The sequence below is a fragment of the Armigeres subalbatus genome, chromosome 1, assembly GCF_024139115.2.
Source record: "Armigeres subalbatus isolate Guangzhou_Male chromosome 1, GZ_Asu_2, whole genome shotgun sequence".
NCBI lineage: Eukaryota > Metazoa > Arthropoda > Insecta > Diptera > Culicidae > Armigeres > Armigeres subalbatus.
Genome location: NC_085139.1, coordinates 212,202,295 through 212,225,700, shown reverse-complemented (window position 1 = coordinate 212,225,700; position 23,406 = coordinate 212,202,295). Strand labels below are relative to the sequence as shown.

General features: G+C 41.5%; 1 protein-coding gene across 2 annotated transcripts in view; it reads left to right on the top strand.

Annotated features, from left to right (window-relative positions):
• The window catches only part of LOC134210602 (uncharacterized), a 60,588-nt gene that overhangs the window by 11,676 nt on the left and 25,506 nt on the right, over positions 1 to 23,406 (top strand). For both annotated transcript variants that reach the window (XM_062686735.1, XM_062686726.1), the window contains exons 2-3: positions 14,942 to 15,263; positions 15,347 to 15,442. In XM_062686735.1, coding sequence (XP_062542719.1) covers positions 14,942 to 15,263; positions 15,347 to 15,442 — 418 coding nt within the window. The remainder of the gene's footprint in view (positions 1 to 14,941; positions 15,264 to 15,346; positions 15,443 to 23,406) is intronic.

The window sequence follows — 23,406 nt, the reverse complement described above, 5'->3', positions numbered from 1 at the left end:
ATCTTGAAGGAATTCTTTCAGGATTTCATTGCAAATTAATCTAGGAATTCCTCCGAAAATTCCATTGATGATTTCATTTTCGGTATAATCTTAATCTATATATATAAAAACCAATCTATGTATGTATGTTCGCTAACTACTTCTGAACCACTTGGCCGATTTCAACCAAATTTGGTACAGACATTCTCTATCCTCAGAGGAAGTTAACAAAGGGGTGGGATGGTCATGTAGAAAAGGGGAGGGTGGTGGGAGGGGTTTTGTTCAGAAAACGAACAATTCTGTGTAACTTTCAACTCCCAGGACCGATTTCAACCAAATTTGGTACAGACATTCTCTATCCTCAGAGGAAGTTAACAAAGGGGTGGGATGGTCATGTAGAAAAGGGGAGGGTGGTGGGAGGGGTTTTGTTCAGAAAACGAACAATTCTGTGTAACTTTCAACTCCCAGGACCGATTTCAACCAAATTTGGTACAGACATTCTCTATCCTCAGAGGAAGTTAACAAAGGGGTGGGATGGTCATGTAGAAAAGGGGAGGGGTGGTGGGAGGGTTTTGTTCAGAAAACGAACAATTCTGTGTAACTTTCAACTCCCAGGACCGATTTCAACCAAATTTTGTACACATATTCACTACGAGGAGGTAATCATATGGGAGGATTTGGGAAAGGGGAGGGTCTGGAGGAGGGTTTTGTTTAGAAAACGGGCAATTCAAAGTAAATCATGAACCCCTGTACCGATTTCAACCAAATTTGGTACACACATTCTACATCATAAGGAAAAGATAACAAAGGGGATGGGATGGTCATTGGAAAAAAGGGGAGGGTATAGGGGAGGTGTTGTCTTTGGAAAACGAGCAACTCAGTGTAACTCCCAACCCCAGGACCGATTTCAATCAAATTTTGTACACATATTCACTATGAGGAGCCGATCGTACGGGAGGGAAATTTGGATAAGGGGGTAGGGGTCTGAAGGAGGGGTATTGTTCAGAAAACGGGCAATTTAGTGTAACTTCTGAACCCCTGTACCGATTTCAACCAAATTTGGTACACACATTTTCTATCCCTAGGAGAAGATAACAAAGGGGTGAAATGGCCGTTGAGAAAAGAGGAAGGGTAAAGGGAAAGCGGTTGTCTTTAGAAAACGGGCAATTCAGTGTAACTCCTGACCCCAGGACCAATTCTAAGCAGATTAAATGATTAAATCATTCAACTCTATGATTAAAGATTATGATTAATGAATTATAATTTTTGAAAATGATGACTGATAATGATTAATGATTAAATTCATTTTTGACAATAATTAACGATTATGAATAATAGATGAAAAAACCGTTGGATTATGATTAACGATTACCGATCGTGATTAAATGTTGACACACTATGTGTATGGTTAATGATTAACGATCGATATGATTAATGATTGATGATTATGAATGATCAAATTGCATAGTGATCCATAATCGAGTAACCTTTATTCCAAATTTTAAAAGGTATGATAATTATATGATAATGATTCAAGATTAATAAATAAAAGCAAGGTATGCAATGATCCAATGTTCCAGCATAACTTCTGTACCCTTGCCCGATTTCAACCAAATTTGGAACAAACATTCTTTTTCTTAAGAAGGCGAAGATGACAGGGATCGATCAACTCAACACTTCATCGAAATCATGGTTTGCCCAGAGAAAAGCAATGATTAAAGTGTTTCCTTCTGGACGGTAAATGTGATCATTTCTTTAAAAATAGACGTTTTTCCGGAATAAGGCATCGGTGTATGTTTTTCCTTCTTTAGAAATAGACGTTTGCCCGGAATAAAGCGATTTTGGGTTTGATCCCATTTTCAAAATCAGTCAATGTTTTCAAATGTAATCTACCTTCTTTTAATCAAATGATGAAATATCAATAAGAAAACACAATTATCCTTTTGACCTATTCCAATTCCGATGGTGAAAAAAACTGCGAATTAAACTGGCAACTCCGAGCAAGGCCGGGTACATAAAGCTAGTTTCTTCATAAATTTCCGGTGGAATTCCTGGAGAAATTCTTTGAAATTTTCACAAGAAATTATTCGAAACAATTCACGGAAAATTGAAATTCTCAGGAATGTTTACTGGCAATTCTGCGGAATTTCCACGGAATATTCTTATTCTTAAAAATTATGGGAAACGAAATTATTTGAGTTATTGCAGGGAATTTTGCAGAACTTATAAAGAAGTTCGTGAAGATTTTCTTGGAGTAAATAATGGTGGAATTTTCGGATCAATTCCCGGTAAAATTTATGGTGGAATTCCTGAAGACACTGCCGAAGAAGTTGCTGGAGGCATTTCTAAAGAATCCCTGATAGAATTTCGGATAGAATGCCAGGAGCAATTGTCGAAGGAATTCCTGGAGAAAGCTTGCATATTGATTTTTCTGCCTATTTTAAAATAAATAATATTTCACAGAGGATTTGTTTAGAAATTCAGATGTATGGTTCTAGTTTTTTTAAACTTATGGAAGAATGCAGGATTTTTAAAATAATTGTTATAGCCGATTTTATATTCTTTCTGAATACTAAGTTCGTTAATATTTTTCTCACTTTTTTTTTAAATATCTGATGATCAATAAATCACGCATTTTTAAATCCATTATTGTTTCGATTTGGTTTGGATTTGGTTTCATGAGTTAATATTCATGGGTTTTTATAAAACTACTATAAAACTACGGTTTAGTAGACCAAAAAAGGTAAACTAATATGTATATTGAAAAATTATGAAGTTTAAAATTCATCCATAGAGTAGTGCTAGTGCATCTGAGATCACCAGCTTGGTTATATATCCCCGAATCTATGATATTAGAGATTGGCAGTCTTCTACAGAGAATGAAAACCACTATTCTGAAAAACTGTTGAGTTTGGATTACATCCGCTGTACAAAACCACCATTTTCACGGACGTTCCAGATTGGCGGAAAGGCCGTCTGGTAGTCACCTGCGGCCATTGCAGAGTAAGAACTATGAATTAACACTAAGATCTTCGTCAGAAATGGCTTAGAAAAAATTGCGCTACTCTAGGACGAACTATCCAAAATGACAACCGTCTAAGACGAGTTTAGTACTTTCCATTTAACGCCACTACGTTTTGTTATCTTTGCAGATACGTATCTCGACCTCAACTGTGAGGCCGTCTTCAGTGTCTCGTACTTGACTCGATTTATCCAAAATGACCATTTTTACGGACGTTCCGGATTATCCGGAAGACCGTCTGGTGGCCACATGCGGTCGTAGCATTGTAAGAACTACACAGATAAAAATATGTTGTGATTTTAAATGTATTTTCATGCACATATTTGGAGCATGCAAATAAACGTAATATTAAATCGATCTCACTATTCTTTTAAATCGAAATAAATGTAAACACTGCTTGGCTGTAAAATTCAATCATATTTAATAGAATATCGAATGTTAATTCGTTTGATGGGATAAGCTGCAATTTTACACGTCGTTGAATTTTCAAAATTATTTGCTGTGTATGCATTAGCTCAAATATCACATTCGGAAATGGTTTAGAAAAAATGCGTTGCTCTAGGACGAACTCCCCAAAATGACCGTTTTTCGGTCGTTCCAGATTATCCGGAAAGCCATCTCTTGGTCACCTGCGGTCATAGCAAGTAAGAACTGTGTTTTAACTTCAAGGTTGTTGTCAGAAATGGTATAGAAGAAAATGCGCTACTCTAGGACAAACTTTCTAAAATGACCATTTTTACGGATGGTCCGGATTATCCGGAAGGCCGTCTGGTGGCCACATTCGGTCATAGCAAAGTGAGAACTGTGTTTTAGCTAAAATATCCCCATCAAATTGCGCTGCTCTAGGACAAACTTCTCAATATGACGATTTTTACGGACGTTCCGGAATATCCGGAAGGCCATCTGGTGGACACCGGCGATCATAGCAGAGTAAGAACTGTGTATTAACTCTAAGATCACCGTCTGAAATTACTTAGAAATTACATGAAAAGATATCTCATTTTTACTCAATGTGTTGTACTTTTACAACAATGCGAGTCCCGGAAGGGTAATCTGTTTTTTTTTAATGATTGATTTCCTAGAGCAGCGGTTCTCAACCTGGGGTACATGTACCCCTGGGGGTACCTTCGCTGGCCCTAGGGGGTACCTCGAACATAAATTCGTAATGGCGGACGAATTACAATTCCAATCAAAATTTATTGATAAAGTTTTGATAATTGTGTATTTTTTTTATTTCAAAACTTAGTTTTGTACATAATATGAATGACGATTAGTAAATCCAATAGAATCCTGCTCTCCACAACCAGAACAGATTTCTTCCAAGCAGCTCGAAGGCTTCCTTACAAAAGGCTCGGAAGGAGGACTCCTTTCAAGTTGTTCAGAAGCCTTTTTTCAAAAGGTTCGGAAGCTTGGAAACCTCCTTCCAAGAGGCCAGAAAGCCTCCTTCCAAGAGGCCTGAAAGCCTCCTTTCAAGAGGCCTGAAAGCCTCCTTTTAAGAGGCCTGGAAGCCTCCTTTCAAGGGGCCTGGAAGCCTCCTTTCAAGAGGCCTGGAAGCCTCCTTTCAAGAGGCTCGGAAGCCTCCTTTCAAGAGGCCTGGAAGCCTTCTTTCAAGAGGCCTGGAAGCCTCCTTTCAAGAGGCCTGGAAGCCTCCTTTCAAGAGGCCTGGAAGCTTCCTTTCGAGAGGCCTGGAAGCCTCCTTTCAAGAGGCCTGGAAGCCTCCTTTCAAGAGGCCTGGAAGCCTCCTTTCAAGAGGCCTGGAAGCCTCCTTTCAAGAGGCCTGGAAGCCTCCTTTCAAGAGGCCTGGAAGCCTCCTTTCAAGAGGCCTGGAAGCCTCCTTTCAAGAGGCCTGGAAGCCTCCTGTCAAGAGGCCTGGAAGCCTCCTTTCAAGAGGCCTGGAAGCCTCCTTTCAAGAGGCCTGGAAGCCTCCTTTCAAGAGGCCTGGAAGCCTCCTTTCAAGAGGCCTGGAAGCCTCCTTTCAAGAGGCCTGGAAGCCTCCTTTCAAGAGGCCTGGAAGCCTCCTTTCAAGAGGCCTGGAAGCCTCCTTTCAAGAGGCCTGGAAGCCTCCTTTCAAGAGGCCTGGAAGCCTCCTTTCAAGAGGCCTGGAAGCCTCCTTTCAAGAGGCCTGGAAGCCTCCTTTCAAGAGGCCTGGAAGCCTCCTTTCAAGAGGCCTGGAAGCCTCCTTTCAAGAGACCTGGAAGCCTCCTTTCAAGAGACCTGGAAGCCTCCTTTCAAGAGACCTGGAAGCCTCCTTTCAAGAGACCTGGAAGCCTCCTTTCAAGAGGCCTGGAAGCCTCCTTTCAAGAGGCCTGGAAGCCTCCTTTCAAGAGGCCTGGAAGCCTCCTTTCAAGAGGCCTGGAAGCCTCCTTTCAAGAGGCCTGGAAGCCTCCTTTCAAGAGGCCTGGAAGCCTCCTTTCAAGAGGCCTGGAAGCCTCCTTTCAAGAGGTCTGGAAGCCTCCTTTCAAGAGGTCTGGAAGCCTCCTTTCAAGAGGCCTGGAAGCCTCCTTTCAAGAGGCCTGGAAGCCTCCTTTCAAGAGGCCTGGAAGCCTCCTTTCAAGAGGCCTGGAAGCCTCCTTTCAAGAGGCCTGGAAGCCTCCTTTCAAGAGGCCTGGAAGCCTCCTTTCAAGAGGCCTGGAAGCCTCCTTTCAAGAGGCCTGGAAGCCTCCTTTCAAGAGGCCTGGAAGCCTCCTTTCAAGAGGCCTGGAAGCCTCCTTTCAAGAGGCCTGGAAGCCTCCTTTCAAGAGGCCTGGAAGCCTTCTTTCAAGAGGCCTGGAAGCCTTCTTTCAAGAGGCCTGGAAGCCTCCTTTCAAGAGGCCTGGAAGCCTCCTTTCAAGAGGCCTGGAAGCCTCCTTTCAAGAGGCCTGGAAGCCTCCTTTCAAGAGGCCTGGAAGCCTCCTTTCAAGAGGCCTGGAAGCCTCCTTTCAAGAGGTCTGGAAGCCTCCTTTCAAGAGGTCTGGAAGCCTCCTTTCAAGAGGCCTGGAAGCCTCCTTTCAAGAGGCCTGGAAGCCTCCTTTCAAGAGGCCTGGAAGCCTCCTTTCAAGAGGCCTGGAAGCCTCCTTTCAAGAGGCCTGGAAGCCTCCTTTCAAGAGGCCTGGAAGCCTCCTTTCAAGAGGCCTGGAAGCCTCCTTTCAAGAGGCCTGGAAGCCTCCTTTCAAGAGGCCTGGAAGCCTCCTTTCAAGAGGCCTGGAAGCCTCCTTTCAAGAGGCCTGGAAGCCTTCTTTCAAGAGGCCTGGAAGCCTTCTTTCAAGAGGCCTGGAAGCCTCCTTTCAAGAGGCCTGGAAGCCTCCTTTCAAGAGGCCTGGAAGCCTCCTTTCAAGAGGCCTGGAAGCCTCCTTTCAAGAGGCCTGGAAGCCTCCTTTCAAGAGGCCTGGAAGCCTCCTTTCAAGAGGCCTGGAAGCCTCCTTTCAAGAGGCCTGGAAGCCTCCTTTCAAGAGGCCTGGAAGCCTCCTTTCAAGAGGTCTGGAAGCCTCCTTTCAAGAGGCCTGGAAGCCTCCTTTCAAGAGGCCTGGAAGCCTCCTTTCAAGAGGCCTGGAAGCCTCCTTTCAAGAGGCCTGGAAGCCTCCTTTCAAGAGGCCTGGAAGCCTCCTTTCAAGAGGCCTGGAAGCCTCCTTTCAAGAGGCCTGGAAGCCTCCTTTCAAGAGGCCCTGAAGCCTCCTCCCAAGAGGCCTGGAAGCCTCCTTTCAAGAGGCCTGGAAGCCTCCTTTCAAGAGGCCTGGAAGCCTTCTTTCAAGAGGCCTGGAAGCCTCCTTTCAAGAGGCCTGGAAGCCTCCTTTCAAGAGGCCTGGAAGCCTCCTTTCAAGAGGCCTGGAAGCCTCCTTTCATGAGGCCTGGAAGCCTCCTTTCAAGAGGCCTGGAAGCCTCCTTTCAAGAGGCCTGGAAGCCTCCTTTCATGAGGCCTGGAAGCCTCCTTTCATGAGGCCTGGAAGCCTCCTTTCAAGAGGCCTGGAAGCCTCCTTCCAAGAGGCCTGGAAGCCTCCTTTCAAGAGGCCTGGAAGCCTCCTTTCAAGAGGCCTGGAAGCCTCATTTGAATAGGCCTGGAATCCTCCTTTCCAAAGGCTTGGAATCCTCCTTTCCAAAGGCTCGGAAAGCTCCTTTCAAGAGTCTAGGAAGCTTCTCTACAAGAGGTTCAGAAGCCTTTTATCAAGACGCTCGGAAGCCTGGTTTCAAGAAACCCGAAAGCCTCGTGTTAAGAAGCCTGAAAACCTCTTTTCAAGAGGCTCAGAAGTCTTCTTTCAAAAACCTCAAAAGGCTCCTTTCAAGAGATTCGGAAGGTTCTTTTCTAAAGACTCAGAAAGCTCTTTACAAAAGGCTCGAAAGCCTGCTTCTAAGTGACTCGTAAGCCTCCTTTTAAGGGGCCCGGAAGCCTAATTTCAAGAGGCCCGGAAGCCTACTTTTAAGAGGCTCGGAAGCCTCCTTTTGAAAGGTCTCTTTTCAAGCGTCTCGAAATGTTCCTTTCAAAAGGCTCGGTTAGCTCTTTTCAAGAGGATCGGAATTCTACCTTCAAGAGGCTCGGAAGCGTACTTTCAAGAGGCTTTGAAGTGTCCTTTCAATATGCAAAGCCTCTCAACAAGATACGTGGAAGCCTACTTTCAAGAGGGGGTACCTCAATTAATGCAAAAGTTCGAAGGGGTACCTCTCAAGAAAAAGGTTGAGAACCGCTGTCCTAGAGTTACATTTATCGATGGTGTGCTCCGTTTTCTACTAAAAGTCAAATTATATTTCTTGACATTAAGTTGACCAGGGCAAGATTTAGGGGGAGGGGGGGGGGTCGATGGTCTGGCGTGGCCCCGCCCCCCCACAAATATTATGTACCAAAATAGTTCAACTCACTGGACGCAGTGGTTCTACGCCCCAACAAAAAAAACCCTGTCATAAGACGAGTTTATACAATCCCATTGAATTCCACTTGACAGATACGTATTTCGACCTCAAAAGTAAGGCCGTCTTCAGTGTCTCGTACTTGACTCGACTTTTCTTTTCTTTTTATAAAAAAAAAACCCTTTTTGTACATTTTAGAGCCCCCACAAACTATCCTCCCGGCCCCGGGGCCCCCTTCCGCCTAAACCGGCCCTGAGTTGCAGTAAGCTTTTGTTAAACCAATTATCAAGTATGCGTATTTCGTTAAAATCGATGTCATTGTCAATAGTATTTTGTATTTCCATAAATAGTTTCATATCGTCCGCATAAATAAGGATTTTAAGATGCTTAAGTATGAGGGAAATATCGTTTACAAACAATGTTAATAGAAGAGGTCTTATATGCGAGCCTTGGGGCACCCCAGATATCACAATGAATGGAAGCGACTGTTTCCATTTGAACCGTACTATTTGAACCGGTGCCAGCGAAAGTGGTACATAAACCATTTTTGTCAATTTTGAGTTTTTTACACCAACGGCTTCTATTTGCAAAGATCTAGTAAGGGAATAACGAAAAAGTGATTTTTGTCAACTAAATCTGGTGATATAGACATTTCATTTTCTGGTATACATCACAGTGTCCATTTCGTTGCCAGAAAAAGTGGTACATGTACAGTTCTACCCACTAAAAGCTTATTTAAACTATCAGCTTATTTAAAAGAAAATTCGACAACATTAATGTTTTCGCAAGAGATTTTAATCCAATTTTGAATATCAAGATAGTTTACTGGCGTTTCGAATGATTTTAAAAATGTACATGTACCACTTTTACTGTCAACGATTTTCGGTTTCTGTTAAATTTTGTTCCCAATAATAGTGGTACATGTGCAATTTGTTTCAATAAACTTGAAATTTGTCAAGGAACTTCGCCTATTTTTACTACTATCTTTAGGCACATAAGTCATAACATGTTGGTACAGTTAAGTTTTAGATAATTGTAAATATGAATTTATTATTCGATGATTTTGGGAAAATGCGTCTCCTGAAAAATTTACTCAATGTACCACTTTCGCTGGCACCGGTTCATTTGTTGGCGGTCAGTTAACCTTGGGTGCATTGGGGTCCATTTCGACCCAAGCACACCCAGAACACCGCTTTAACTTTGTAACGCAACGAGAAACAAAATCTGAAAAATTTTGACTTTTTATAACTTTAGGAAACTAAAATTCCCTAAAAAATCAGCTTCCAGCGACATCTAGGAGATGGGCCACAAAAAAGTGACACATTGTGTATTGGGGTCTATTTGGACCCAAGATTTCATCACGATCACAAAAACTCAAATTTCAAACGATTTTCGATCTTTAGGCACCAAACGAAAGCTGTACGTTCCAATAACAAGCCCACGTGGTGATACACCCAAATTGACCACTCTAGTCCCCGGGGAACCTGTACTAAAGAGGTACTGTTTGAGCTTCTCGATTTGGCACCAAATTTTAGAGTTTCGTGTTATGAAACATAAAACTGCTTGAAAATATATGCTCTGATGATCCCAACTGTGTTTGCTATATTGTATAAATAATTTCTGGGCAAATTTATCCCTCGAGCGGTCATCGGAAAGCCCTCTGGTAGATCCGGAATTTGCGTAAAATTGGCCAATTCTAAAAGTTAATCCCAGAGCTTCGCGATTTTTTCGTAACCATTCTTTCTGGCAAATTGTGGGTGCAATCAATAGTAAATGTTTTCTGTGTCCTTCAAAATGGCCCAGAAATGGTTCTCCGGAAGATCCGGAACATCCGTAAAATGGTCAATTCCAAAAGTTCATTCCAGAGCTTTGTAATTTTTTCACAATAATATATCCTGGTGAATTATGGATGCAATCAATAATGAGAATCTTATGTGACCTCTAAATGCATAGCACAGCATAGTTACGGTGTACTTCGTAGATTGGACACTAGTGATACTCATGTTTTTCTTTTGAAATCCTTATTCAGATTGCTATCAGAAATCAAGGTGGGTATGGTCCTTGATTTCAATCCAGGATTAAAATCACAAAAGCATGAGGATTACTACTCCTGGCCACGCCCATCTTCACCGTAACTTGGGAGAGGAACGAAGTGTTGATATAGTACTTACTTAACGAGAGGCCCCCGACTCAGCGACACCCTCATAAGTACCACGGAGTTGGATATTGGGGAAGGTATTCGTTGGGTCAGGATTTGCCTGTAGCTGACAATGTGACCGTGGTAGATCTTACACCGTAACACACCACGCAAAGGTGTCTGCCCAGCGTTACGGGGGGAGAATCTTATGTGATCTCTAAATGCCACAAAAACGGTCCTCCGGAAGATACAGCACATCCGTTAACATCTTAACCATGTCAATGTGGTCAGGCTTGGCCATATCAATTCCTGGAGGTCACTTTCCAGCTGCTGATCGCAAAATTATGACATACGATGTGTCGCAAGCCATATTTGGAATTTTCGCAAAAGTACTCCACCGGGACCGGATTCCGGATGCCCTAGGACCATGTCAATGTGGCCAGGTTAGACCATATCAATTCCCAGAGGCCACTCTTGAGCTCCTGATCGCAAAATTATGTTATATGATGTGTCGTCATATTTGGAATTTCCTTTCCAAATTGGCCATCACGGGATATAGATCCCTTATAAGCGGTTCCGGAAGATCGAATAATCCCTAGACTGGTTAGAAAAAGTTCTATTACGGGCAGAACATGTCCGATATACATTCCCGAGTTAACCAATCATAGTATTAGGTAATTTTAACACCATAGACTAAAGTTTCAGTCGGCAATACCCACAGGAAAAAAAACTATCACAGTACAATCCGGAATAACTCCGGGACCAAGTGATTATATAGGGTTCCAGGTACCTAATTATGGTACGTTTGATAACCAGTACTACTTTACTATTAGATGATACTGTGCTCTAGGCACGTGGTTTTTCAACTGCCCTCTTAAATCGAGAGAGTGAGATCTGGCTTTCTTCTGGGGTTTCTGCGACGACTGTTCTGTTGTGGTGTGTTGTGCTCTGTGTGACGTGATTTACATGGAGATAGATTTTTGTTTCCATTCCGTGCGGCGACTTTGTCAGCTGTTTTGCAGCTATCGCGAGGCCGTCGGACGTGTGCATGTTACCACCTTTCGGAGAGCAGTAGGACATAATTTTAATTAAATATTTGTAACGGCCTTATTGATGTTTCGGCAAACAATCTGGTAGGGACACGTCAGGTATTTCCGTCCAACGTGTCGTAGGGGCCAAAACCAACGAAAGTAACGTCCATTTGCTGGAACTCCACTATAGCAGAGCGTTTTCCTGATCTTATGATTTGGTACGGATGAGTTTGGGGAAAAGCGTCTCTTATATTGGCTTTCAAGGCTATGACGAAAAGACGAAAATGGCTGCCTTAACCCTATAGAATTAGACTAAGAGAAAACTAATAACGATAATAGGAAGACCAAAGTTTCTACTAGCAATGGTGTCAATTATGTGACGAGTAATTTTATATCAAAATCGATTTGGATTTGGATAGGAAGAGTGGAATCGCCAACTATCCTATTGATCCTATTGTTAACATCTCGTAAATAAAGGGCGGGCTCTTCTCCCCATCTGGGTCAATCTGGGTAACGAGGGCTAGATTATATTATTGTACTAGTCGACCCTGCAGACGTTGTCCTGCATAGTAGGCGAAAATGTGCGTTCGGAGCTGCCCATGCGAAATATCCATACGATTCATAATTTTAGTTTTTCACGATTTGCTCAACCCTGCGCGTGATTTTCGCATGAGAAAATATCATATAAACCCGTCGGAAACGATAACGAACATATCTGCTGAAGGAGTGAAGTGAATCCATCCAGCTGTTTTCGAGTTATGCGGATACGAACACAGACCATTCCATTTTTATATATAAGATTGCCGATTTCACCAATTTGAAGAGTTATGTGTAGATTGCGATTTGCCCGCTTCTTTTTCTCACACTCACTCTCATATCGGGTTGATCGATTTTTGTTACAGGAATTTACCCAATTATAATCCATTACTCGTTAGTCACATGCAAGCGTGTACACTAAATCGATTCCCGCCATGATTTGACGTCTATTTGTTTTCAGATTGAGCACTCACACACAAAAATTATACACGGAAAATCAAACTTTTTTGAGTGTATTGAGTGTGAGAAAAAGATGACTGTGAGAAAAAAAATCTCGCTAAACTCTTATAAAGTCCAAAAAGCGTAATAGAAGATGTACGAACTTTCTTCACACCACTCGATTCAGAGACGGCGCACAGCTGTCATTTTTGTTGATTTAGCTTTGCTGCGTCGCAGCATGCGTGAAATAATAAAAATGACAGTTGTGCGATGCTTCCGTGTCTAGTGGTGTGCTCCCAAAAACGTGAGCACTTTTAAACTTGGATTCCGTCAGGAGTGACCTTAAGTGATCTAGAGTTTGAGATTTAAGAGTTTGGTGACTTTTACTCAAGTGTATTCTTGTAGTGTATTTGAGCGTGATAAATCGTTTGTGTAGTTTAAATACGGGGATGTATTTGGTGAAAATATGTATGAATGTGTGATAATACCAGGAAAATATGGATAAAAAAATTGCTCGGAATAGCGCTGGAAGAGTAGTGATTTTTTCGTGGACACTAGTTGTGGTCTTCTCTTCCTCAGTTCATTTATCCGGAATTGGATCAATTTGGTGAGATTGTTTCAATATGTTTTTATATGATTCCAAAACTAAATACGCGCTGGATTTAAGGTGATTATACAATCAGGCCATGTGGTGAATTTCAAATTCACCACACGGGTTTCTACTCCTATTATCAAAAGTTCAAATCTAGCGTAATAATTGTCGTACAATGCTGAAATTAAAGTCGATTGTTTAGCATGAGTAAGCAAACAATCTACGGATGTTTCATTCCCATGGGGGTTATGGTTCTCTCAATTCGTGCTCTTGAAAAATCACTAGAAAAAGCACGTGGTTTCCAAGATGGCCGATTTGTGGCTTTGTTGTATAACCACCTTAAAAATCCGGAAGTTTGTTTATGGATCCATTATCCAATTGATAATGGTAGCATAAACAGGCGGGGCTTGAAAGGGGGCAGGCAAGTGAAAGTGACCTCGGACTGGACGTGAGCTACCAGGCAGTCTGAAATGGGCAGGCATTGCAATATCGTCTGAGCACAGGATATTATCTTTATCTGTGCAAAGATATTATCCCTAATCAAAGAGCACTCTGGAAAGATATTATCATTTGAGCCTTTGATGATGATCCTGATACCCATTTCTCACTGGAGCTGCAGTAGAGCTAACACCTTCTAACTCCCGGGCTACAGCTGACTTTATTAAAGATAGCTTTCTTCCATAATACCACTGCCGGACAGTGGGAGTTAGATTGAAGATACACATACACATAGAAGATGTACGAACTTTCTTCTGGAAGGAGATTCTCTATTCATCCCGTGGATTCGCATAAGTGTCTCTGCTTATGGAACCACCCCACCCATTTTTGGCCCTTCATACAGGAGTTTGATGAAATACAAACAGTAGTATAATCATGATCAAATCGTTTCTCAGATATGACCAGTGCTATCGGCAGGTGCCTTGCTACAATAGATGGTAGTCATCATCATCATCATCATCATCATCATACAGGAGTTTGATGAAATACATACAATAGTATAATCATGATCAAATCGTTAGTCAGATATGGCCAGTGCTATGGGTAGGTGCCTTGCTACAATAGATGGTAGTATCATCATCATCATCATCATCAATAATTAATTTTCCGGGGTCAAATGGTGGAGGCCCTGTTATTATTTTTGTCACAAACGACCGGCATTTGAAGAAAATGTTCATCCATATGAATACAGAGATGATACTGCCAGCCAACATAGACGTCGTTACAGATGCCACCGCTTGGAAGAAAGGCGTGGAATTAAACATCTAGAATTAGCATCCCTCAGCGGTGCACAATTACTATACTAATCATAATTCATTTGGCTCGTTTGAGCAAAAGCACAATTCTTCTACACTAATCTTTCCCTTTCCTATCAACTTTCTTTTCTTGTATGTATCCAAAACTTTTGGGCTGGTTAAGCCCAGCGCCTGCTTGTGATTAGGAACCGGTGTGCTATACGGTCTAGTGCATGTTAACGGTGAAGGCTTGGTAGGTCTTCACTTATCTTAAGTGTAGATGGGCGGACGGTGTCGGCCAGGGTGAAGACTGATAAATTACAATTACAATTACGATTTAGAAATGGATATTAGAATACTTCTTCTATTCTTTTGGAAAGCTACTGGTTTCTAAATATAATTGGAATAACTGAAATAAAGGTGTGGAATTCGCTTGCCAACTTTTTCTAAAACATTGGTGGAATACCATCTGGTCCGGATCTTTTTGAGGCATCCAAATTCTGTAGAAAAGACAGAATGTCAGTTACATTATTTTGGTTTACACCAATAATGTGAAACAATATTCATAATCACGATCATTCTCGGAATATTCGGTATATGTCTCTTGAAACAAGGTTGAGTCATTTTCGATGGAAAATTGCTGGATTTTATTGGAAAATGGCTTGGTTTTGACATAGTTAAAAAAGTCTTTTGGGCAAAATTTGATTTCATTTTTGGTTTTAGCATTATACTCCGTAAGAGCAGCAGAAATGGCGACTAGGAGACAATGACATGATTAGGAGATAATAAATCCAACGCGCCCAAATTAAATTTCTACTGATTTTCACCTCTCCTCGGATATGTGATCACTAGTCACTAGTCACAAGTCACTACGAAACCAAGACAAAATTTTCAAAACGACTTATCTGCTTTTGTAAACAAAGATTCAAACGACGAATTGACGAATCTGATAGCTCTCCCACGCAAACCAACACCACCAATAGGTAGGTGAAGGTTTCCGCTACCTGTGGGAGAGCTATCAAATTCGTCAAATCGTCGTTTGAATCTTTGTTTACAAAAGCAGGTAAGTCGTTTTGAAAATTTTGTCTTGAAACAGTCCCCCAACAACGAATCTGGTTTTCAATAAGTTACAGCCATTATTTTATTACTTTTCTACAGCCATAACCCCTGAAATCCCCGAAGACATCGAAGACAAGAACCTCTCCTGGTTGTTCAACTTCAAGCTGGAAGATTTGCCACATCTGTCACCGGAAGCCAAACGCAAACAGGCACCGAAAAATGGCACTGGACCGACATCCGGTGGCCCGTCGGCCACTTCCACATCAGCGAGCTCCACGATAACTGGACCGCTTAGCAGCCATCTGGAATCCGATTCAGCGCTGGATCAGACCGCGGCCATTGAGGAAGACGACATGAATGTGGCAGAGAATGTAACCATCGAGAATAGCGCTGCCGCAGCATCAGCTACCACCACCAAAGTGTGAGTAGCGTTGTTTTAGTACTTTTTACTGTTGCATAATGGAATTGTAATTTGGATATGTTTTGCTATGTCTATCCCAACAGGACCAAGAAGCCGCCATTCACGTACACCGAACTCATCGAATACGCATTGGAGGACAAGGGCGAACTCACGGTTTCCGGCATCTACCAATGGATCTCGTAAGTAGACCTTTCTTCAAAATTGTTTAACCACGTGACCTTCCGGGTTTCGTTTTTCCGGTCAAAGGCTTTTGACATTGAGACTCGCTTGTTTCAAGAGGCACATGTTGCTATTTGTTTACACGGTTCAGGTGTTATCCGTTATCCTATACATCAAACGTGTAGAATAAAAAGCACTTCTCATCATCACAACAACGCCAAAAGGCCAATCAACAAACTCCGACCGCCACCATCCGTCGCCCTCGACGCGAATGATTATTTTAAATAGGAAGCCACTGCAAATATTTACAAACAATAAACAAGGTGCTGCTGTTCCTCCAAGCGGCAGATCCCGGGATACCGGAATCAGCTGATGTTCGGCGGATAGCTTTGGCCTAATTGTAATTGAAGCAGCTGTGTGCTACGATGGGTGGGTAATCTGTTTGGCGTTTGTAAACAAAAATCGCGTCATAGTGGTGGCATATGGCGTGCGAAAAAAAACACGCGTATCCCGGCGCAGTGTGGGTATGTCTGGCCGAATTCCTGCCAAGTCTCGCGCCCTCCGTTCCGCGCATTACAAGCTCAACCATTGGCAAACTGGAAACAGAGATGCCAGAGTTGCCCGAGATGCAAGACAAGACAGTATTTCCAAATGATTGCTAACTTTTCAATCATGTAAGGACTCACATTTGGGTATTGTTTGCAAAGGTTTTACTACTTTGTAATTCAAATTCTACAATAAATTAGCTAAAAGATTTTTAAAACTCTACCAAATGCATTAGCCATTAAAATATACAGTCGACTCTCTACATCTCGATGTTTCATATCTCGATATCTCTTGCTATATGTCGATGACTTTCTCGTTCCCTTCAATCCACGAACATTTATGCTTTCTATTTCTCGTTAACCTCCCTATCTGGATATTTTTTCATCTCGATGCGTTCTAATCAAGTTTTTTTTTCAAGATTCACTCTCCTCATATCGATATAATCAAATTTCTACGTTACTAGACCGTCTTTGGCCAGTAACAAACACATCAACAGAAGAAATGACATTTGTTCTGTTATCGTTTTTCATAGCAACGAGCTTTTTACAATCTAGTACCCACCTCAATGTTTCTTCCATTCCTCGATCTTTCCTTATCTCGATGGCCCCTTCAATATCAAAATGTACACTGAAAACCAAAACTACCCAAAAGTGGGTTATTTGCACTCAAAATCGTAGTTTGGGCCAATAACCCAAATTTGAGTAAAATGACTTTTTTGGCACTAGGTAGTTTGCCTTTAATCCCATGGAAACAATTTACCCAAAGCTGAGTTTAATTTATCAGAAGCGGACCTTAATCAACCCAAAATAGAGAATATTGAATTTTCTCAATTTTGGGTTATTGGGCTGAGCAACCTCGGTGAGGTGTTTGCATCTTGCTCTAGTTTTGATAGCAATCATGGGAAAGAAAGGGAAAACTACCCAAATATGGGTAGTTTTTCTGCGATATTCTCATCAGTGCGTATATTGAACTCAAAGTTTGGGTTGATTTATCTGTCCGTGTAGAGAGTCGACTATAATTCAGTGTCTAAAGCATAAATAAACAGAGTAATCTTGGAAAAGCTAATAAACACTTTGGAACCTTCCAATTAAATATAAAACCATTGCTAAACTTCCAGTGGATTAAACTGATCGCACATTTGTCCCATCCTTGCAGGGTGTCCTATTCATATTAGCATTAGCATTGAGCAATTCGCACAAATTCGTAGGTGGTACAAGCCTGGACTATTGTATGAGAGTAGCATCACTTCCATCCGTTACTACAGATATTGATTTGGGATGCTTTGGCGAGATTGTTCGAATTGATTGACTTAGTTATAATAAAAGTATGTACATCAAAAACCTTCTATTTGAACACTTCCGCTTACTCACACACATTCTCTTAAGAAAAATAATTTGAGCTTCTTAGTGGAATGTCTTCAAGTCATAAGACGAGTTTGTACCTTCCCAATTAATTCCACCACTTGATTGTACCTTGACAAGTCGAGTCAAGTACGAGACACTGAAGACGACCTTACACCTTACTGTTGAGGTCAAAAAACGTATCTGTCAAGGTACAATCAAGTGGAATTAAATGGGAAGGTACAAACTCGTCTTATGACAAGCAATATTCTCTGTCAAGAAGGGAAAGGAATATGTATTTGTTAATACATTTTTTACTTGGCTTAGGAACACCATTCTACAGTTTATGAATAAATCGTTTGGCAACTCAGCTCGTAACAGATCCTCCAGAGGGCAGGAAGCAAACCAGATTGCATATCTAATTGCCGGTAATGTTGCTTGGCATTGTGGCACAATATGTTTAAGGACGTCGTTGTTGTTAGCGACACTGAACTCCATTGAACGGCAGGGTAGTTGTCGGAACCGGGCAAAGAGTTAAATATATGTTTTCCGGATTGGGAGTCACGCCGTTTTTGCGCTCCTAGGCGACGGCCTTGGCCAAAGTCAAGGAAAATTCACTATCCTCGCCATCAGTGGCGGAATCGTTCGCTATATCTGGGTAAATGGGTAAATGAACCCCAGCTGAACGGATGATTGATGGTGGTTCGATTGGCGGAAAATGTAAACAAATTTCTGCACGCAAGCAATGTTTTCAAAAGGGAGTAGCGAACGTAAATTAATTATGATTGGGATCGGATGTTCCTTGCCTAAGAGCTCACGCGCCATTTTCCACCTCGTTTTATGATTCCGCATAATAAACGATCATCATTAGGCATTATCACTGTCATATCATTTTACGACCTCTACCTCGAATAAAATCGTTTGCAATGGATCCACATGGCATCCATTTAACCTCATTTTGCCTTTGTGTACAATATCTCATGCTTCGTTGTCATTGGCCGTAAACGGGAATAGTACGCGCCCTGTTACATCCCCTTCAACCGCAAAAGATGCTTATCATTTTTCTACGTCCCCATTTTAACGCTTCGGAAAGGACGAGTCCGTTCACTGACTGCTGAGAACGCTTTGTGCGCATGTCCACTACTATGGAGAAACCGTTGGGTGGATCGAGGGTGGTCGCCATGTTTGCTGTCCACCATTGTGCAATTAGTTTCTAAATCAAACCAACCTATGATGTGGTGGGTGGTTCGAAGAGCATGGGTTGGGTAGACCAAGTCCATTTGCTTTTTGTTCCAAGACATGACAAGAGATTCGTTGCTCTTTTTAGTAATGAAGCAGTTATCGATTCGAACAAACACAGACAGAACATTCGTTCACATTTCAACACATTTAAATTGACTGGTCATTTGAAATATTTGTTTGATGGTTAAGCAACCCCTTATTGTAATCAAAGCAGAATTTTTAGAGTTCGCTCTTTACACTGCCACCAGGCTCAAATTGTTCAACTAATAAGCGTTTCAGTAGAGGTGAATCCAATCGTAAAATGTCCGTTTATCTGTGAACAAACTCTAAAGCGAGAATAGACAGTCACTGCATTGGTGGATTTCTGGCATGAAAATATATTTTTTTTCATGATGAAAAAGGAAATGAGTGTGGAAGCGAAAGCAAATTTCAAACTTTACGATGATGCCTCTTTCGTGGAAGATATAGCTAGACATAATATTATGAAATTGCAAATACAAATTATGTTTATGATTTATTGGGTTTGTGTGTATATTTGTTTCACCTACACTAAGTACATATATCCTAGAATTACATTCGGTGTTTTAAATACCTAAGTGAAAAATGTCACTGTCTCCCATTTGAATTACGTAGACATCAAGTTTTTTTTACAGAAGAAATGATTAAAGTTTATTTCATCATTTATCGACATGGAGGGATAGGTGATACACGCGATCCATGGCCATCACTAACTGGTTTGATTAGCAATGGCGGAAAGATATCCATTAACTCCAAATGCTTACAAGTCCTCCTCGGGGAGTCTGCCTAACAAACAATTTTAGCTGGATAAACTATTTTTTAGCTGTAGAAGACTATTCTTAGTCATTATTTGATGTATTTTTTCACATAGATAATGTAGATCGGAGATATCGCCTGATAAATTTAGACTGACGGTACACGTTATTTGGAAAGACGGACAAACGAAACTGCTTTCGAGGAAGGGACCATCTATCACTTATGCCAGGCAAATGCCAACTTTTAAAAAAGGGATCAAATTCGCCATCACCTTATTCCAGGCAAACGCCAACATCTAAAGGACATCATTTTCTCATTTTTGGCAAATGTCTACTTCTTAAATAAAGAATCACAACCATCAACGACTTATTCAGGGCAAATGCATCCTTTTAAAGAAGGGGTCACATCCACTATTGCCTTAATCCGCGCAAACACCAATTTTTAAAGAAGAGATCACATCCACAATTGCCTAAAACTGGGCAAGCGCCTCCTTTTAAAGAAAGGATCACATCGACTATTTCCTTAATTCGGGCAAGTGCCTTTTTTTAAGAAAGCTTCACATCCACCATTGACTTAATCTGAGCAAGTACCAACTTCTTAATAAGGGATCACATCCCCCATTTCCATAATTAGGGAAAAGCCTACTTTGAAAAAAGGGATCACTTCCACCACTGACATATTCCAAACAAACGACTACATTTAAAGATGGAATCAAGCCAAGCAACTAATTTAGTGAACACAGAAAAAAATAGGCCAAATGTCCGTTATACCAAATGACCCGCACTTTTGATGTTCTTTACAATTATGCCAAAATGCCCGTTATTCCAAATGGACTTTATGCCAAATGACCTTATGTCAAATGGCGTTATGCAAAATAACCCACTCCACTCCTCGGGCATGGTCTAAGTATCATGTCCGTAGAGGATTACCGGTCCTATGGGCGTTTTTTCCAAGATACATTTGATGCGGACGGAAGTGAATTGCATTTTTGTCTAGAACCCATGAAAGCACGACAGATAAAGCGCCGTCGTGTTTCACGTGGGAGCGGCTTATTTGGCATAACACCATTTGGCATAAGGTCATTTGGCATAACGGACATTTGGCATAGATAATTGTGACCAGCGTCAAAAGTGAGGGTCTTTTGGTATAACGGACATTTGGCATAATTTTTCTTTGCGTTCGCTAAATGGTGACTAAGTGGTGCGGGAAACACCCCGAAATAGTAAATATACCCAAGTAGCACACATGTTGTAGAGAAGTTACAGTAACTCATATGTAACCATATTTGGTCACATTTGAGTTGCTGCAACCAAATCAGTGTGAGTTGTGCTACTTGGGTAACACCCGTCGATAACAATATTAAAAAAGCATTATCCTCTCGTGGAAAGAATGCATTTGCAATGCAATGCAAATGTAAGCGCATGTCCAGATTAGAGCAGTGGTGGATGTAATCCGCTCTTTAAAAGTTGGTGTGTGGCCGGATTATAGCAATGAAGGCCATGATCTCTTATTTAAAAGTAGGCGCTTGCCCGGATTAAGGTCACGATGGATGCGATCCCTTCTATAAAGGTAGGCGCTTGCGTGGATTATGGCAATGGAGGATGTGATACCTTCTTTAAAATGCCTTCGCATGCCCGGATTGAAGCAATGGTGGATGTAATGCCAACTTTAGAAGTAAGCATGTGGATGGAATAAGTCAATAATGGATGTAATCCCTCCCTCGGAAGTAAATCTGCCGTTTTGTTATTTGGTTCATCCGGAAGATGTCTACCATCAGTCTAAATTTATCAGAAAACAGCCTCGACCTAGTTTATCTACGCTAAACATAACATAAAATATCCCTTTCGCTTTCACAGTTAGAAATTATGCCAAATGTCCATTATACCAAATGACCATTATACCCAATGGCCTTTATGTCAAATGTTCTTATGCCAAATGACCAAGACCCGTTTCACGCCTAGCATTATTATTAGCTTTCATCAAGAATCCAATATCCAACGCTAGTCAGTTGAAGGAGTTGCTGAGGGTGTAGCTATGGCAGAAGAGAAACGAATCCACCGCAAAAAAGGCAACACGAAGCGTGTATGTTTGATAGCTGAAGCGCAGGAGAACATGGATAGAAACGATATGCGGAGGTTTTACGCAACTGTCAATTGCGCGCGGCATAAGACTGCACCAGTGCCCGCCATGTGCAATGACCGAGAGGGGAATTTGCTGACAGACAAGACTATGGTGGCAGCCAGGTGGAAGAAGCACTTCGAAGATTTATTGAACGGTGGAAATGAAGGTGTATTAATGACTAGGACGGACATAGTCGGCGACGGTCGAGCTGTGGAACCAACAACGCTGGACGAGGTAAAGAAAGCTCTAAAAGAGCTGAAAACAGTAAAGCTGCTGGGATGGATGAGATCCCGGTCGAGCTTCTCAAACACGAAAGTGAGCAGCTGCATCGACCAATCCACCACATTATCCAGAAAAAAATGGTAGGATAAAGCCAACCAGCCGGACGGCCCCATATACCCAATCTATAAGAAAGAGCACTGACTAGAGTGTGCCAATTACAGAGGGATCACCCTTCTGATCTCGGCGTACAAAATCCTGTTTACCTGTTTACCAGACTGAGACCAAATGAGTAGTCCTTCGTCGGCGAATACCAGGCAGGTTTTCGTGAGGACCGATCAACGACGATGTTTAGATGTTTAGTCTGCGGATGAACCTTGATAAATTCTGGTAGTACAACTTATTATTATCGTCTTTATTAAAGATGTTTTCAGCCCTTGGCTGGCTCACCTCTAAGTACAACTTGCAAACTCACCATCTGTTCATTGATTTCAAAGCAGCGCACTTTTCAGTGAAAAGAAATGAGCTGTGGCAGATAATGTCCGAACATGGTTTTCCGGCGAAACTTATTAGACTGATACGTGCAACGCAGGATGGCTCGAAATCAAGCGTTCGGATTGCAGATGCAGTGTAAACCTCATTTGAAAAGTTATTCGTTTGAATACCTCTTGCAGGTGACAACTCGGATTACTTTAGAGGATGTTTTTTTTATGTGGTTCGTTTAAATAGTGCGCTTGATAATTCGGTTGTAGCTTCGTAATAAATTCATAATAATTGTAGACTCACTCATAAACCTTTTAACCGTCTATGTGTGCCCAAAAGAGCTCACGTTGTCCGTGTTCTGGGGTCATATTGACCCCAAATTGAAATTGCTATAACTGTTTTTTTGTTGGGCCAATTTTGGATTTTTGGACAGTTTCGGAAGATAATTTAATCATCTTTCAGGACGTTACCTAAGATTGATCATAGATGGAATGGAACCTGGCGTGGAGGTTTTTTTTTAGAAAGGATTAAAAAACAGTGATTTTTTCTGCTTATTTTGCTTATATTTGAAAATCAGACCCGTTTTGAACTGCACCTTTTCAAAAAGGTTACGCAGGAAGGCGTATTGCCGCTAGGTGGTGGTATATATAAAATCATTATTTTAGACTAACTCAAGATATTCCGAAGTATGGAATGTTCTACATTGTAAATATTCATTTTCTCAAATTTGTTGGGTACATCTTGTGACGGAAAAAATAAATAGGAATTTTACAAATTGCCGGCGGTAGTGTGCTTGCAATATTCTGGCATGTGTGAAATATTGCTCTAGCTTGAGGTCCTTCGTACTTACACCCAAGTTGTATTCGGCCAAATTGTTCAGGATGTGCAGGACTACAAAGCGGTACTCAGTGTAATGAGCACCTTTTTCAAGAGGCAACGCTAGTGAGCAGTTTTATTTGAGTATACTGTCCATGTGAGATCTAAACTAATCAATCCCTCATGTCAAAGCACCCGTCCTTCTGCATAACCTTTTTGAAAAGGTGCAGCTCAAAATGGGTATGATTTTCAGATATAAGTAAAATAAGCATGAAAAATCATTGTTTTGTACCCTTTCTTGCGAAAACTCTTACTCGCGAGGTATTATCTTTCAAAACAGCCCCAAAAATCCAGAATTGGCCAAACATGTAGTTTAATCATGATCTTTTCTCATATAATTCTTTCATGGACATTGTGGAAAGGTTGCATTATTGAATACAAAA